At 38.6% G+C, this 18576-nt stretch overlaps 2 protein-coding genes across 5 annotated transcripts in view; one reads left to right on the forward strand and one right to left on the reverse strand.

Moving 5' to 3' along the window:
• Positions 1-6332, forward strand: part of fgf14 (fibroblast growth factor 14) — a 109379-nt gene extending 103047 nt beyond the window's left edge. For all 3 annotated transcript variants that reach the window (XM_087853006.1, XM_006788151.3, XM_006788150.3), the window contains exons 4-5: positions 1988-2186; positions 2868-6332. In XM_087853006.1, coding sequence (XP_087709132.1) covers positions 1988-2186; positions 2868-3010 — 342 coding nt within the window. In that variant the 3' untranslated portion in view covers positions 3011-6332. The remainder of the gene's footprint in view (positions 1-1987; positions 2187-2867) is intronic.
• itgbl1 (integrin, beta-like 1) overlaps positions 5074-18576 on the reverse strand; it is a 58396-nt gene continuing 44893 nt past the window's right edge. The window contains exons 8-11 of one of the 2 annotated variants that reach the window (XM_006788149.3): positions 18337-18453; positions 13580-13726; positions 10315-10428; positions 5074-6874 (exon numbers count right to left, since the gene is read on the reverse strand). In XM_006788149.3, coding sequence (XP_006788212.2) covers positions 6786-6874; positions 10315-10428; positions 13580-13726; positions 18337-18453 — 467 coding nt within the window. In that variant the 3' untranslated portion in view covers positions 5074-6785. Of the gene's footprint in view, positions 6875-10314; positions 10429-13579; positions 13750-18336; positions 18454-18576 lie in introns of those variants that run through there. The other variant, XR_015720778.1, reaches the window with a different exon arrangement.

Below are 18576 nucleotides of genomic sequence, written 5' to 3' on the forward strand. Positions count from 1 at the left end.
GATTCAAGTCATTGTCAGTACAGTATGTATAGACTAGGTCAGGAGAGAGGTACAACAATGCATGTAAAACACAGTGAAAGCTCTATCCTGGTTTTAGTCATATTGTGATCCGCTATGCAATACCATCAGGAAAATGCCTGATTGGCAATGGCTTAATTTTGCATTACGACAATGATCCCAGTGCAGTAAAAGCATGTCTGGATAGGAAAAACACACAACAGAACACTGTCAGTCATGGATTGGCCTCCCCAGAGCCCAGACCACAACGTGTGGGATCACCTTGACAGAGAACAGAACAAAAGACAAAAAATATGCAAAGAAGAGTTTTGAATGTCTTTTAAGAAGCTTGGAGAACTATTCCTGAAAACTACTCCAGAGCTTGACTAAGAGAGTTCAAGAGAGTTCAGGCTGTGCAGAAAAATAAAGGTAGCCACAACAAGTATTGACTTTCCAGCATTTTAGAATTGTACAAACTCTGCTTTCGCCTAATATATTGTATTACCGTGTATGGCTGCAGATGTTTTAATAAATTGCTGCAGCTATTTCCCTGATGAAGCGTGAATCAAGACTTTTGCATAGTACTGCACAGAATGTGCAGAAATGACCTTTCTTTTCTTTCCTCTTTTGTGCGTGTGTGTGTGTGTCTGTGTGTGTGTGTCGGAGAACAGTCCCCAAAGATCCCCTAACCTTTCATGAAGCACCATTGTCAGATCAATATTTTACACTGGTTTATGAAGAAATGCCTGCAACAGGATAATTATTATTAGCATGCTGACACATTGAACAACTGTGAACATAATCACTGTTATATCTACTGAAGATTAGCATAGAATCAAAGGGGTGCGGAAAAATAGATAAACAGTCATCAAAGACTCGCTTTCATAAAGATGTTTGTGTGTTTAGTTTTACATTGATTAGCATAGAAATTAGTTCGCAGTGGTTAGGTGATGATATTGCATATAACACAACCATTATACTGAAGACTTTACGTATTTCTAGCTGAGGAGGTACTCCTTATAGTGATCTCTAAAGAATATTGTCACTGACTCCAGACATTGAGAACCACAGCAGTATGACACTTTCTGTGGTTTTATGAACCAATTCAGGGTGAACAGCTCACAACAGATGTGGTGGATGTCTCCTTTGTACGCTTTGATTAATATACCCCATTGAATGCCTTTATTTTTAGCTTGCTGGGGCAGACAGTGTAAAAAACGTTTTTATTACCCTTCTGGCTGGAGATGAATAGGTAACAGCAGAAAGAGATGTGGTGCCTCTGTCTTCATTTGTCATAGCCAGATTGAGGTGTAAAGGATGAAAGAATCACTTGATTAGCTCTATCATTATTTTAACAAAGTCCAGAATACAGTCATAGAGAAATTGCTTAAAGCAGATATAATATGTGGGGGAAAATGAGCCCCTTTGGATTTTGCCAATTAAAAACATTGAGAAACTAGCGAAGTATGGCTTGGCATCTGGGGTGAGGCGTGGTGGTCCTAGGGTCACAGTCTAACAATATACTATACTTTCTGCCAGGAACATGAGCTAATTGACTAAACGAGTGCTCTAACATCAGATGTCAAGGTTAAGGCCAAGGAGAGAATGAGAGTTGCATCGTCAGGCTCAGCCTGAATCAGGCATGCTTACACCGACTGAGGCTCTGCAGTGCTCATCCTTTTCAAGACAGGCAGAAGTGTGAAGTTCATTTTAACTAGTTGGGTGGTTTCACATTATTCTGCACAATGCGAGTTTGAAATAAAGATGACACTTGTCCCGGTGACCCGCATTCAACATTAAATATAAATTATGACATCTTTTTTATTCTTACACAATGTGAACCATGAATCATCGATTTAAGCCTGCTTTAATGTCTCCCCGTGCAGATTATAGCCTCGTGAAGTATCATATTCATTTTTTTTCTAGTAAACACAAAACAAAACAAAAGCATTGTTTAAAATCTGTCTCCTCCACTTTTGTCTCTCCGCAGGAACTCTTTACAGCAGAATGCAAGTTCAAAGAGTCGGTGTTCGAGAACTACTATGTGATCTACTCGTCCATGTTGTACAGACAACAGGAATCGGGAAGAGCTTGGTTCTTAGGGCTCAATAAAGAAGGCCAAGCCATGAAAGGGAACCGAGTGAAAAAAACAAAACCAGCTGCTCACTTCCTGCCCAAGCCATTAGAAGGTATGTAGCAGACATACAGAAAAGACGATTATGCATGTATGGATGTAAAAACACCCAAAACTGACATAATGTGCTTGACAACTGCTGCATCATACTACATGACAAGTAGTATACCAATTGTATAACTATGTAACTGTATAGAATATAGTATATGTTTGATATGCTTTTGTATTTGTGTGCTGATTCATTCTTTTGCTCCTATAAGCATGGAGCATAGGAGGCAGGGCTGTTCTGTAAGTGCAGCATGAAATGTTGATAGTCCAGCAGATGCCACCATCAATCTTGTCAGCCACCAGCCTGATTGCTTCGAATTATTTAAGCAGAGAATCAAGTTGAAGTGTCCTGTCAAGGCACCCTTACAGCTGTAGTGTAGTGGCTGTAAAGTGGGGGATAATGAGACTCCTTTGCAGCTTTGTCAAAAAGTCTTTGTGTTTAGATTGTGTCTTGTGTCTCCATCAGCCCAGATAAATGGGAAAAAAAAGTGAGTCAGTGCAAAGCCCAGTTAATCAAAACACGTATTTTTTTTGCCTATTGTCTTCAATGTGTGAGAATTTGAGGAATTTTTGTGTTTTTACCACATGTTAGGACTGAAGAACAAGAATAGGGGATAAATGCTGCTTCAGTAATTTTCAATGTGTAAACTCTCTCTGTTTTCTCTCCTTAATTTTTCACCCCTGACAGTTGCCATGTACAGAGAGCCATCTTTGCATGATGTTGGAGAGACAGTGCCCAAGGCAGCAGTACCTCCCAGTAAAAGCACAAGTGAGCCGGCAGTGATGAACGGAGGGAAACCCGTCAGCAAGCCCGACAAACCCACCACATAGCCACACCAGTGCCTAGTGTATGTGCATGTGTTGGAGGGGAGGAATGCAACGGAGACAGGGCTTTATCCAACTAGACTCCAGACCCTTCTGCAGATCCAGGCGAACCTCCCTTTCTTTCTTCTCTCGCTCCTCCTTTTTCTCCACCTCATTCTCCCAAATTCTCCAGCTGCCTCAGCACAGGCAGATGGATTCCTGAGGTGGCCGACTTCATCCAGCCCAGGAGGGACGTGCGTTTCACAATGACGCTTCTGGTACTTTGCTTGATGATGATTCCCCCTAAAAACCTCCCCCTTGTCTATGATGCCCTGTTGCAGCAGAGTCTGTGTACCTTCAGATCTATTTTCTATACCACAGTTCACCAGCTATGTTCTGGGATAGAGACTGTATAGATAGAGTAACTATTTGGACTGTTGTCCTCTATTTTTTACAAGTGCGTCCCCCTCTCCCTTTATTTCTATCTTTAGTCACACTTTTCTCTTTGTCAAGTAACCTAGAAAACATTTTGCAAGGGGGTTGCGTGATTTTCTAAGAAACACATGAACACAAATGTGGCATAAAAAGCAAAGACATGTGGAAAAGAGTCCAAATTTTCTTCTTGCCTACAATATGCACACACTCTAATAGACAGACACACAAAGTTTGTGTTGAAAATCTGAGATTTTTTTTTTAAACAGCCAATAAAACACGCTGGAGGCTGGCAAATAGCTCCTGCAATCATAGCTGATGAAGTGCTAATTACCGCCACTGCAATCAATGCGAGGAGCTCCCTACACACATACAAACACACATACACATTTATAAACAGATGTGTGTGTGGGTGGGAGAGCGCTGTAAGGAATGGTGTATACATATCACTATCTAGGTCCCACCAGCGGTTCTGTCCGCCTTCTCTGGTAAATAGAAAATCTGAAGTCTATTTTTCTTTAATCTTATTTCAGAGCGTGGGCTCTAGGAATATCTCTAGGCCTTGTAGGCCTCTGTCCCTCACTCACCGACTTCTTTGGACTATGAGGCAAGGCTTGTGGCTTTGACCCAGATGGTCTATAACTGCAGCACTGGCAGCCACCTTACAGCAGTGTCTACATAAAGCCAGAAAACAACATGGCTGAAAACCAGTAGGTGACATTTACACTGGCTGCATCCCTATTTGGTTCAGCAAGCTAAAGCATGGACAAGGTTAATATTGTGTTCTCTCTTCTTGCAGCAGATATACAAGAGATGGCTTATATTATAACATTTTCACTGTATAAAACTTAGGGAAAATGACTATTAAAAATCATAACTTTTTAAAAGACTAGATATTATTATTATAATGAGAGAATTTGTCTTCTAGCTCAGCATGCAGAGTCCAGTTCTGATCATCTTGGCCTATCACGTGCCTGTTTGGACCTTGATTCCCGGCATGCAAAAACAAGTTCCCAGTCCCCACTGGGCCAAAGGTGCCTCACCCACCCTATACATCCATGTAGACGACACGTAGCATTATTCACTGAAAAAAACACACTCAGATGTATCCATTCTGAAATGACCAAAGTCTTTTTTTCATCCCACTGAACTGATTCTTTAAAAAAAAAAAAAACAGAAAGAAAGAAAACAAATCTCGATTCTCTTTCTGATTCAATTCACGGAAGCTTTCACTGTGATAGCATTTGTTCTGTCCGGAATAATCAACTCTGCTCAGATCCACAAAGGTCTTGACTGATGTCACTTTGGAAAAGTACATATACCTTGAATAATCACATGCATGTATTTTCTACAAGGAGTAAGGTATGGGCATTGTTCTTCACTATGTGCAAATGGATGAGCACTGAAGTTCAGTGTAGGAGTTGAACAGGCATGTATCACGGCTGCGGCACACTCACTGCACTTTGGTTTTGCATTTTCATCATGACTGTTAGCAGTTTATCAAAGCTCTGTGTGATCAGTGTATTTATGTTCGTCTTGCATTACTGGTTTTTCTTTTCCTAATAGTTTAGTTAAGTAAGATTTAGAACATTAAGTAGATCGTTGCTGCCGTATGCTGCTAAAAGTGCAACTATATTAAGAACTTGATTTGGTAAATATCATTTTTCTGAGTTTATTGGGATTATACATGGCCATTTCTTATTACAACACATCAAAGCACATCATATAGATATCAATATTTGTCTGTACAAAGCTGTTAATCCTAAAAATGGCGTCATATACACACACACAGGAGCTGGAAACCACTGTCATCCTCTGCTCTTACAAAACTCTACATGCTGGGCTGGTGACTGCCCCAGCCCTGCAGCCCAGTTAACTGGCTCCTTCAAGGCTGGCTTTATTTTTGTAAATGACCAGTGTGTACAAGTACATCTGTTTGGATTGCTGTAGCCGCCATTTGTTTTGTTCATCCTCATCTCTCTCGTATACGGGTTGTGTGTCGATTTCGTCTCCAGATCCCAATCGCGTTTTTGCTTTGTTACCCCATTTGTTCAAATGTGTTACGAGAATATCCTTGCTTCTGTTTTCGAACCTCTTATTTTGTATGTTGTCCCATCTGCATGGGGAGAGGATGGCATTGATGAACTGCATGTAGTAGGCTATGTCAATCAAGAACTGTTGGTATGTACCGCTAATTTTACATATATGCAACGAGTTTGTCTACACTATACAGTTTGTGTTTGTTGTATACACATTATACAACATATTGAATAAAAAATATTTATATAAAGGTATACTGTAAAGTCAGTAACATACTTAATGCAATATAGTGTGCAGTATATTATTGCACCTGTCATTTTTCGGGGACAAAGAAAACAGAGGGGATTGGCTAGTTTAAGCATGAAAAAGGCCAAAGTAGAATTTACATTAAATTTTCTTTGTGACTTCTTATCGGTCCTTTTTTCAAGTGGTGACTGAGCTCTTGTGTCAGTGCAGCTCTCATCCCCTGATACCACCATTTGAAGTGACATGGACATCCAGCATGCCACAACTGAACTATTTATTCCCTTCTCTTTGTTTCTTCCACTTAGAATTTAACCACTACTAAGACAGTAAAGGTTTCAGGGCAGACCGTTTGTTTGACGGAGGAGAGTAGGCACTATTAAAATGATTTATTTTCTAATATATCTCTCTCTATATATACCATTGCAAGTATGCCCATTGGAGTTATGTCATGTTATAACAAATTTGTAACCATGTATGATTAAGGTCTTTGCATTGTTTTCCATGCAAAATGTTGTGTCATGCGGCACATTTAATGTTTTATTATGAAAAAGAAATAAAAACCTCAGCGTAACCTATGCCTCGAGCTTTCGAGTAAACTTTCAGTCCAGTGTGGGAAGGGCAGACCATTTACCAGTAAAAACAGACCACAGTATCAAACATATTACTACAAAGTCATCTTAATAATACATTTTATCCTCTCTCCAGCATTTGAAACTGTCATGTACTTGCATCCTATTATATATAGCCATTTGAAATATGTAAGCATTCCTACAATATCCAAAAAAAAAAGCTGCTTTGAAAACATAAATGTTTACATTGTAATATGATTTAAGCACAGAGCTATGGCTGTTTCTTTTCGTCTACAAAACCCAGTTTTAAAAGGATAGTTTGTAACCAGTACAATAAAACAATGAATGCTGTTTGTGAAATGCAGAGCTACATCCATGTTTAGTCTTCCTTTCTCCTCCCCGTGGTTTCGATAACTTGGCGTTTCACCAGCTTGGTCGTGACTCGTGGTGCTCCTGGTCACACTGGGCAGCCAGGTCTCAATTCTCTGAACCCAGTGTCCTGTTCTCTGTTGGCCTCAGTATTCTTCTCCCACCCAGATTTCACAAGCGTTCCCGTTCCAGCCGTCCCAGCACTCGCAGTTGCCACAGTTGCACAACCCATTCCCTGTGAGATGTGAGAAAAAAAGCTGTGAATTAAAAGAGCTGTGCCATCATGCCTGACCTTTAACAAGGTTCCTCTTTTCGCACTCCTTGCTTCCCTGGGTGCAGCTCTCTGATAGGGGATGGAGACCAATGACATTGCTCGGGACAGTCTGTGGTTTTCCACTGCTTCTGCCTTAACAGCAGGAGAAACATGGAGTTTAATTACTTTTCAATATTAATTTATTCGTGTTTTGTTTTTACAACATTTGGACAAAGCTCAAACATCTCTATATATCTGACCAGATCCTGTAGTAGGAACACAAACAAAATGAAAACGAAATAGGATCATAATATTACCAGAAGTCTGACTAACAGAGAAGTTAAGTCACCAACCCATTCACACTGGTCGTTTTAGGACTGATAAATATTGAAGACATATAGTTTTTTCTCCTGTATCTCTAAAGAGGGCCAAAGTGGCATAACATGCTACTGTAGGAATTATATCGCTACAGTATATACCCCACACCTCCCCATAAGCTTCCGGAGCTGTCAGTCAGAGGTGCTGGGGTTAGGAAGAGGGCTCCTGCTGGTCTCCTGTCACACGGTTGAAAAGATACATCTACCACCAAATATCTCTGTGGGAGAGGAGGGAGGAGTGTAAGCCAACAAGGAAGTAGTTGAGAAAAGAACCAGGAAAGCGATACAAGGAAAGAAGCAATTACAAAGACAAGACCAGAGTTATTTCATGCTCCTAGACTAGAACTGTAATTTCTCAGTATTTTTTTGCTTTTCTTCCTTGTCCATGGGCTTCAGTCCTAAACTCATTTGTTCCCAAAGAAATAAACATTTAAAAACCAATCGTAAAAAAATTACGGGGGGGGGGGGGGGGGGGGGGATAGTTAAAAGGATTAAATACTGCATTTGTTGGCTGACCACTTCCATTTATAGATTTATAACTTTTTGGGCAAGTATTTACAGTACAGTATTTACAGAGTATTTTCTTAGTACAATCTGTAAATGGTTATTTTTTTAGAGTTGGTCTTACAGTCCTGTGAGGTTTTACTATGATGGCAAGGTCTGAAAGTCATGGTCAGTGGAGCCTCTGCTTTGACCTCGAGGTCTCTGCATAGGCGAGGTCTATTTAGGTGTCTGGAAGCCTCAAGAAGCAGCCAGACTTTCAGGCTCCTTTTCATCTAATTTGAAGATAGTCAAGGATCTCGCTGTTCCAATATGTGAAAGAAGAGTAAGCACAAAAAAAGTCAGTATAAAAAGAAAAAAAACTTTCTGAACTTCAGACGTGGATGATCACATGTGCTCACCTCTTCCTGAATTTCAAGATGTAGCTAAAATAAACACATCTATATTTTGTACTTTGTATCTGTCTCCTGAAGGATTTATTGCTGCGCAGGTGAAATTTCCATGATTTACTATTGATCTGGATGTTTTATAGGAGTTTTAGAATATTGAACAACATCTCTCTATGTATACATATAAGTGCCAGATTAAGATGTATTATTGGTTCATGCTCTCCTCAACAAAAACATCCACAGTTCTTAGTTTATTCGGAATTTACTTAAACCAATTTTTTCCCGACTCACAAACATTTCACATGATTAAACAGCTCTCATGAATACAGTAAACTCAAACCTCTTCTTCATTTTATTTTCATCCCACTGACAAAGCACAAATTGAAAGAATTTTAGATGGTGAGAAAATGTTGTCATTTATTTATTTATTTATTTTTTGCTTCACATATTTACCTGTGTAGCAGGCAACCCTGCTAACTCTTCTAATACGATTGCTGAAATTATCATATGCAGTGCATGAAATTAGCCAGCAAGCATTCCTAATATGCTAAATTTTCCACATCACTCATCAGTTGTATGTGTAATGAGAATCCACAGCACTGAAGGATCCATGAAATCTCTCGATGCAAAGTAATTTATTGGCTAACTTTTGTCAAACATTTTTAATCTTTACAAAATGGCAAGAAATGACTCAATCACTGCTATCTGAAAAAAAAAAACCCACAGCAACTCTTTTATCCAAATATTAAATCCCTTTCTGGAATTGCCTTTCCATGTAAAACACTATTCCAATAAAATAACTTCCAAGGATATGGTTATTTTCACATTTATACTGCAGTCAGTAATGGTAGTCAGGCACATTTGCCAGATGCTCCAATGCATTTTCTTAGTTTGCTCCCTGTGTTTAAGCAATGCCGATCTGCATTTGGAAACACTGATGCTCATTTGAATGACATTAAGGCTGACATTTGGACTCTTAAAGTCACAATGAGAAGCACTTGTGAAGCTATTCAGATTCTGACAGGCCCCCAGGGCAAAAATAATTAGATGTGTACTAAACTTTCCACAGTCAGTGATGAGAATAAAGCTCCTGTGGATAAACAGCCATATGGCATATAGGTATGCAGTTGTTTATGGTTGTCAGGCACACAACCACAACCATTAACATTAATACAAAATGAGTAATACAAAAACAACAACAACAACAACAATAAACAGTGTACAAAATGTTTAAAAGCGCTCATTATGGATTTCAGTTACGCAAATCTTACAAACTTCCAACATAATTTAGTTATGTTAGTCATGGTTTTGTCAGTTATGATTAGCTGTTTTAACTATTCATCCGTTACATGTAGTGCATTTAACAGCTAATCACTGCTTAACTAGCTATTTTAAGTGTTTAGATTTAATATAAGCTAACAGTTTTAACTGCTATGATAGTTGTTTTATGATCAGTTTTACTGTTTCTATAAAAACAGCTGTCAAACAAGCCCACACCCCATCTCTGGTTCACTGGGATTGTTACTCATGAAAGTAATTTGATTTTAACACGCGGCTCCCTCTTTCTGCTAAGGTGTCGCTCTTCAATAAAATTCCGCTCTAGTATTTTCTTTTAGAAAAACCCCTAAAACCCCTTTTCAAAAACAAATGTTTAGAAGCAAGGCCATTAAAATGGCTTTGATTTAACTCGACACCTTTTTCATCTTTAGTAAGGGCCAACCTTTGAAAATGTAAATTAGCCCCTGCTTCTCCCAGCATCTCTGCATTTTGAGCACACCTGCCCACCTTCGACTCTATTCAAACATCATAAACTACTCTCCATTAGATAGAGGCAAGTTGCACATTGAAATTAATTCAGTCACACACATTTAAAACATAAATTGGTGTTGAAGAAGAGCAAATTATACAGTAACCCCAACAATGTAGCGTGCTAATCTCTCTTTTCAGTGTTAGAAATACTAATGTAATAAAAACATAAACCTCATGGAAAAAAAATATCTGGCAAACTCTGGGGCACTTCAGTCCAAAGGTGGAAATGCTCAGCTGTGACTTTGACTTTTATATTACCCATTATCTTCTAGCATTTACCATTTTTACTTATTCTGATTGTATGAACTGTATTTGATTGATTGTCTCCTTTTTTGCATTTCATTACCTGTGCAGATGATCCCGTCGTGCTTATCACACTCTCGGTCGTCACACTCACAGTACTCTCCGGACACCCACCAGTCTTGGGGATTGCAGATACACTTACCACAATGACAGGAACCTGTAATATGCACATGCAGACCACACACACACGAGCATATACATTGAGAACTGTATATTAACATTTTTTGTTTTCATTTCAGCTGGGATCTTGGCAGTGTTATTTGCTGTAAATTACTTATTTTGCACAGAAGATAATACTGGGCTGAGTGAATATGACATGTATTCTGGGGAAATGGCCACTAATATGCTTTCACCACCAGGATACCAATCCACCCACACTTTAAACTTCCTGTCATGCACATCAGTGTCTATTCTTCTCTCTATCATTCTCTCTCTCACTCACTCTTAAGGGCAGCAGCAGGATAATAAAGTATTCAAGACTGGTAGAGAGAAACAAATCTACTGCTGTCCACTTTATTTTTCCTAAGCTCACACCCAGAGGTCCAGCAACTATGGTTTCAATCCCCCCAGTTTGTATCTACATTCAGTGGGTTACAGGAAAACCACTATGAAAGATGGGAGCAGATGAAGTAAGAAGAAGGAGAGAAAGTGAAACGGTGAAACAACAGGAGGAGGCGAGGAAAGGTAGCTCTTGTGCCTCTGTGTAGCGGAGCATGGAGAATGAACATGCTCGTCTTCATTTTCACACCATCCTCGGCTTTGCAGGGCTGGACTCAGCAGCAGGTCTATTTCTGTGGATTCACTGCTATGCAACAGAGAAAAAAATCCTGCTGCGTGGTGTCATTTGCCACCTAATGATACATACAATGTAGTGACAATGTGCAGTGTAAAGAAGTCGACAGCTGCTCCTGCTGCAACTAATGATCAGTTTATTTACTGTCAATTAAAATTTCTATACCTCCAAAATTTAGTCTATAAATATCAGACAATAATTTAAGTACTCTAAATACAACTATATCAAGACATTAGGTAAAATAATACAACAGTGAAATCAAAATCTTCCTTTTGATCACAATACATGATGTGAACAAGAACATTTTTGTTAATTTTCTATTACTCATTTAATTAAATAAATAATTATTATAAATAATAATAAAATAAGATACTATTACAATATTATGATGCGGAATTAATCCTACTTCATGTCCACAGCAAAATAATTTATTTCAAGGCAATAGTGTTAATATTATGTTTATTGCTGAAGGATACTACTTGGAAAAATGTGTGGTAGTTTCTAATTAATACCACGTTAACAAGCTGATAAAAACAAGCTTTAAGAATGCGTGGTCATTTCTGTGTAATAACCAGGAATCAGCCCTGCACATTTCAGATATATTATACTACTATACAACTGTATAGTTTCTTTGGTATACTATACACCTATACATTTCAACATTACTATATATTGTATTGTATAATATTACTCAGTGATGATGTAAAATATTACTTGTTTACAAGTATTCTATGAGTTCACAGTTATAAAATGAATAATAATAAAAGACTGTTGTGGTAGCATCAGACACTGTATATTGACATATTTACAATGTTGGGGAGTAACGGAATACATGTACCGCCGTTACGTATTTAAAATACAAAATATCAGTAACTGTATTCCGTTACAGTTACCGTTTTAAAAGGTGGTATTCAGAATACAGTTACTTTGTTGAAATGAATGGATTACACAGCGGTATTTTCCTGTTTCATAAGGCTATGAACTCTATATTTTTGGTGTCCACGCCGGTGGAAACCCAAACAAAAAACGCATTAAGAGGCTCTCGTGTCTGTGTCTCAATCTTGCAGCCTATGTCACCTCTACTTGCGGCCCGCATAATGACGTGAAGAAATATTTTTTAAATTATTCACAAAAATGATTTAATATGAAGGCAATACGCAGAGTGTTACAGGCATAGCCCTAAAGAATGTAGCCTCATGGGCAGTGTAGTCCGTGCTGCAGGGAGAATGGACTGCCATACCCGTTATGTGTTTGTGAGCGTGAGGGAAGGAGTAAAAGAGTCGAGTAAGAGATGTCACCGACCAGAAACGGGAGATGGAGGCATGTAAATATATATATATATACAAAGTTGACCCAGACAGCAAAGTAAAGCTAGTTTTCGGCTACGAGCCCGACACGGAACCCGATGTATTAGACAAAGGTCTTGCCTTTATGCCTTTATGGTTCGGAGCCGCGGACCTGTTTTATACGGAGCCGTAAGGGGACATGGCAGAAAAAAAAATTAAGACGGACTTTTGCGAGATCTCGCAAAACCTTTGTAAATATGTGATGTCTTGTAAACCGGGCAGATATCTGACGTTTACACAACTACATTCACGCCTCAAAATATCTTAAAAGTGTATTTTGTGACCCAGAAAGAGTAATATTACAACTAAGTAGCTGCCGCCATTGTTGGAATTCAACTTTTGCGTGATCTCGCAAAACTTTTGCGAGATTACGCAAAAGTTCGTCTTAATTTTTTTTTCTCCCATGTCCCCTGCGGGGCTCCGTAGTTTTATATTCGCGCAGAATAGTTTTCTATATGAGATCGCTTCAAAAAGTGCAGCCTTACCTAATGTCCACCCTACTGTTACTCATTTATATTAAGATTTAAAAATCTAGTTGGTATGGCAAATAACCTTTGGTAAAAGTAAAAAATCACACAGCAATAGTACATTCATGTAGTTGTAAAAAGCATGATAATATATTAAGTAATCCAAAGTATTCAGAATACGTTACTCTCATTGAGTAACGTAACAGAATATGTTACAAAATACATTTTGGGGCATGTATTCTGTAATCTGTAGTGGAATACATTTTAAAAGTAACCTTCCCAACACTGCATATTTATGCATTTCAACTGTTTGAATGATATGTGCATTTGAAAACAATGGGAATGGGAAATAGGTTTCTGAATTTCTAAGATTTTTAGAAAAAATATGTGGTTATACTTTTGTTGCATTGCTCTTTTATGTGTGGAATATGATCAGCTTTCAGTGGATATTCATTATATTAGCATACTATTATTGCTATTCCTGCTAGTTTACATTGATATTGAATCCAATATTCTACATCATATTCATACTTATGACCTACAATCTTTAAAACATAAATAAATGTACATTTTGTGTTTATGTACTATTTGACATGTGTGTATTTACCAAACATAAAAATGTTCTTCTCAGTTGAAATTCAAATATTAACTTTTAGAAATGTTTTTCCCAAACACCACCGAACAAAAGGAAATACTGCTCACCTTTTCCACTGCATATAACACCATCAGAGGTCTCACAAAGCTCCTTGCTCTGGGCATCGCTCATATCACAAGACCTGGGGAACTGGCACAGCTTCCCAAACCAGCCCTCCTCACAGATGCACCGTCCACATGAACAGTAACCGTGACCTGGCGGTGGAGGGCAGAAGGGCCTTCGTTTAAAAGGAGACAGAATATGGAGCATGGCCATGAGAAAACACTGCAAATACAAGAAAAATTAAAAAAGAGTAAAGCTTTCACTAGCAGCAAAAGTTGAGAGAAATGCCACAGGAGAGTAAAAAAGACAGCAATAAAGAACATAAATACTGGAAGTTGACAGTGCAGACATCGAACCTTGACACTAATAGGCAGTACAAGGAGGCAGAGCTACAGGAAGATGAGAGAGAGACGCAGCAAGCTTATTGTATTTCCCCTGGGGACATGAAAGGAACTGTCATCACTGGTCTTGTCCTGTCCTTAATGAATCTCCAGTGCTTCAGAGAGAGATGAAAAACAAGAAATGCAATGGCAGACGAAAACACACAAATATTTTCACCCACACATAAAATCAGGAAAATGCACAATAATTGACTGAAGGAGGCAACTGCTCCCGGGATGTCTAAATAGCTGTTAGCATCAGTGTGGTTTTGACAGCCACTATAACAATTATGTCTCCCATCTAAAACAGAAGTCTTGCATCACTCACACCATGCTTATGTTTAAATAAACGTGGTGCAGACCCAGTTGCATCATTGACTGATTCCTTTGTGTTCACATCTGGCAACAGATGCCAGGTGGTTACCAGAACACCCTTACCTTGCTCCAAATTGTTTAATGTAGAGGTACACAGGAGTGATCCAATCCACGGCTATTTGCTTCAAAATTTCTTTCTTTTCATTGTTTTAACTAAAATCCTACAGAAAGGGAACCATTGAGAAATGGGCTGCTCTTAAGAGTTGTTAAACCACAATAGCAAAATAACAAAATAAAATACATTTATTTTTTTTAAAAATGGCAATGAAAGACAAAACACACACAACACCAGGGTCATGTAACTGGTTAAAGGACGCAACTGAGTCCTTGGATGTTTAAATAGTTGTTTGCTTCATTCAATCAAACAGGTTGTTTTCAGATTTATTTCAGATTCATTCATTTACTATAAAATTCAATATTATATGATAATCTAATCTAATCTAATCTATCCCCTTTTAAAAAATGTTTTGAAATATTTACTATTCAATTTTTTAAAAAATCCCATACATTATAATAGAATAATATTCCTTAGTGTTTTATTATTTTTCTTCAGGGAGTTTGGTTCAGATACAATATTTGTTCATTTGTTTCCAGAAACTGAGAAGTTAATTTCTACTTACTCTAAAGCCAAAGTTTCTCTGAGCAAATGGGTGAAAAAGAAAGCCATGCACGACTGACTCAAACAGACAGCTTGGGAGAGTGGTTAATTGCTTTAAAGGAACAGAAATGTAGCCCTCATTCAATTAGTTTGCGCCTGCCTTTCACAAAACTCAAACAAGTGCAGCTGCCTTCACTTAGTACTTAGATATGCTTTTAATGGAGCATGCATCGCATTTCAGCATTTTGTTAACTTGGTATCAAACCCAGCAGATCTGTGCTACTTGCAGAAAGAATCAGTGCCACAAAGGGAAGAAAAAAATGGAGCTGTGTGAGTATAGGGAGGAAGAGAAGAAACTAGTAAGAGAGAGCAAAAGATCTAAGCTGCCTTCTGTTTAAAAGCTGTTACCACACAGCAAGAATCTCTTTTGAGTCTATTTTAAACTGAACAATGAGAACAAGGTTTATCCTGATCCAATAGGGTGGGTGTTTGTATGTAGAAAATACAAACAAAGCAGATACCAGATATTAGATGTAATCGCAGACTGACAAGACTCCTATTATAATTTCCCTTAACTATAATTTAAAGTCACAAACTGTGAAAATTAGACCTAAACAGCCTAGCATCTAACCTCGGTCTCACCTCTGTAAATGTCATGTGACCACACTGTATTTGCCAGGCATTAGCACTTATTAGACTGTTGAAGCGATCACGGAGGTTAATTAATACAAAGAATGCAAGATAACCTCCGTTGTTCCTTTGCGTTTCTTTCATTTTTGATCATTATTTCACAAAGAAATGCATGATGGTATGTGGTATGTGATATTAATGCATTTATTAACCCACCGCTTTATCTAAGATGTATTATTGTGACACCTGCTATCAATTTGGCTATGATGGAATGTATGTTCTCAACCATTTTGGCTTATTTGCAGAACAGTTTAAAATCAACACAAGGAGCCAAAGCTAATGATGAGGCCAGTGTTAGCTTAAAGCAGCACATTTATTTGCAGCTTATTGTCTTTTGATTTGTTAATGTATTCTTTGATGTCTGTTCATTTTCAATTCCCATTGTCACTAAAGAAGAATTTTATGTTGCATGTTGCTTGACAAGTTGCAAATGGGACAGCTGGCATGACATTTAAAGGTTGTAGTGGTCATTTTCAAGTGCACCAAACAGCATGTCAGATTCAAGACACCACGAAGATCTTGCACTATCAAAGTAAGTACAAAGTGCACAACAGACAGAAGGATCCAAGTAGACACAGTGCAGGTATCTAGCAACATCCCTGTCATAAAGAAACTTTCACTGTAGATATATTGACATGATTTCAGTGGTTTCAGTAAACCTCGGTAAAATCTGGAGATTACTGTGTGACTTTGTGGGGCACAGAGCCTTCATAATACCCACTTAATACCCACAGCCAGAAATCTGGCTAAACATGAATGTGGGAGCTGACATAATGACCAGCTTCAGACTTTAACTACTGTTCATGTCAATCCAAACATCAAAGTAATAATTATGCATGTAAAATCTGGACAGTTTAAAAGTTCAACACTCAGACTTGGCACTATATGATACAATATGAAAAGAAAGCAATTTATTGCCTTAAGCTTGAGGGCCTAAGATGTTCTTTTCAAACTTCCAACTGACAAATAATAACAAAATCCAGTCACGAGTAGCTCCAGTGAGATTAAAATAAACAACTCCAGTTTGGAAGAGAAATAAAAGACAATTATGTTATAGCCAATTCAATCATCTAAGTGGCCTCTACACTTAAGAAGGTCCTGTGTGATCTTCTGTTGAGTATGACTGACCACCCATGTTTTCTATCCCATATAACACGAATATGTCTTTGTCATAGTGAAGGTGTAAAAAAAACGATGAAATTATGGACCAGAAGAAAGAGTGGACTGCTTTAAATTGCAGTGTACAAAGTAAAAAATTTGTCTTCTTGTTCTTTGTTTTTGGATACAACCCTCATGAGTCAAGTAAGGACCGACCTGACTGACAAGCTTGTACAGCACTGACAGCACTGTACCATGACTTATGAAGTTTCTTACAAACCCCCTTAAAACAAAGCTCCTATATGTTTGATCCTCACGTGTTACCTTGTTTAGAGTGCCTTTCAGCTTCTCAAAATACCCAATGACTTTCACAGGCCTTTCAGTATACAGACATAATTGTGGACCTATTGTTCGTATGTATGCTTATGTTTGTTTGCATGTGCAGCAGTGCTGGCGATAGGCTAACCCAGAAGGCTCCTCAAGGATTGTCCCCAGACAGCCTAACAGACAATGAGTGGCCATAATCCAATCAATACTACAGAAAATTACCCTCAGATGCTGCACTGCACCACTAATGCAATAGTGAGACAGCTCACTAGAACATTAAAAAAAAACTCTAGCCTGGAAGATCCACATATTGATATATGGTAGCAGTTAGACAGATCACATGTGAATTTAAGAGAAAAGACAAATAGTTTGAAACTTTACTGACTGAACAGTGAACTGAGTTTCACTAAGTACCTTCCCTGTTTGGTATACATGTGAAGGAAAAGCTCCTCGCTGTTGTTAGAAAGATATTAATTTGAAAAAAAAAAAAGCTATTATTTGGCTATTCTATATATCACTTTTCCAGCACTTTCATAACAGCAAAGGACCCAAAAAGCAGATCTCCGTGTGGTGTATGTATCCAAAAAAAATACTCTGAGTCATGTGGAGTCAAATTAGAGAGGCTTTGTGATAATCATTGATATGACTCTCATGACCTGGACTACAATCCTTTTTTGTCTTTATCTGGCTTCTGCCAGTCTCTCTCTCTCTCTGTCTTTTCTCAAGCTCTAGCATCTACAATGGGAAATATCAAATTCAACTGAGCCTCTAATGCAGGGGTGGGCAATCTCAGTCCACGAGGGCCGGTGTCCCTGCAGGTTTTAGATGTGTCCTCGAACCAACACAGCTGATTTAAATGGCTAAATTAGCTCCTTAACATGTCCTGAAGTTCTCCAGAGGCCTGGTAACGAACTAATCATGTGATTCAGGTGTGTTGACCCAAGGTGAGATCTAAAACCTGCAGGGACACCGGCCCTCGTGGACTGAGATTGCCCACCCCTGCTCTAATGTTTTAGTGTGAGCTATTCACTGCAGCATCCCTGCCTAAATGGCTCAAATTATGAGCGCCAACTTCCCGAGACCTCAAACAGAAGCTTTGGTGGCTGAGAGAAGTTTCTCTAAAATTAGGCTCAAGGGTGTAGAGGGCTGTGCCTGTGGATATCAATGAGAGCAGACAGGATCACGGTGCACTGATCTTCAAATTTACAAACGCTACCGGCAAAGTTTCAAAGACCCCTTAGGGCACAACAAAGACTTAATGTGTGTGTGTGTGTGTCTGCGTGTGTTCGCTTACCTCCACAGACCTCTCCACTGATGTCCTCGCACTGACGGTCGTCACACTCACAGTTTTTGCCATGAACACGACTGTCCCCAGGTGGGTGGCAAGTACACTGTCCACACTGGCACTGACCTAGAAAAATAGAAACGTCTTCTCACATCTGAGCAGTTGTGTTGTGTTTTTAATAGAATAATCTTTCTTTGTCGGAAGTTGTTTATATAATCTTGTTGGGATTTTTTTCTATTCACTCTGTAA

This window comes from Neolamprologus brichardi, chromosome 16 (genome assembly GCF_056152115.1).
Source record: "Neolamprologus brichardi isolate AB-2024 chromosome 16, ASM5615211v1, whole genome shotgun sequence".
In the NCBI taxonomy this organism is placed as follows: Eukaryota; Metazoa; Chordata; class Actinopteri; order Cichliformes; family Cichlidae; genus Neolamprologus; species Neolamprologus brichardi.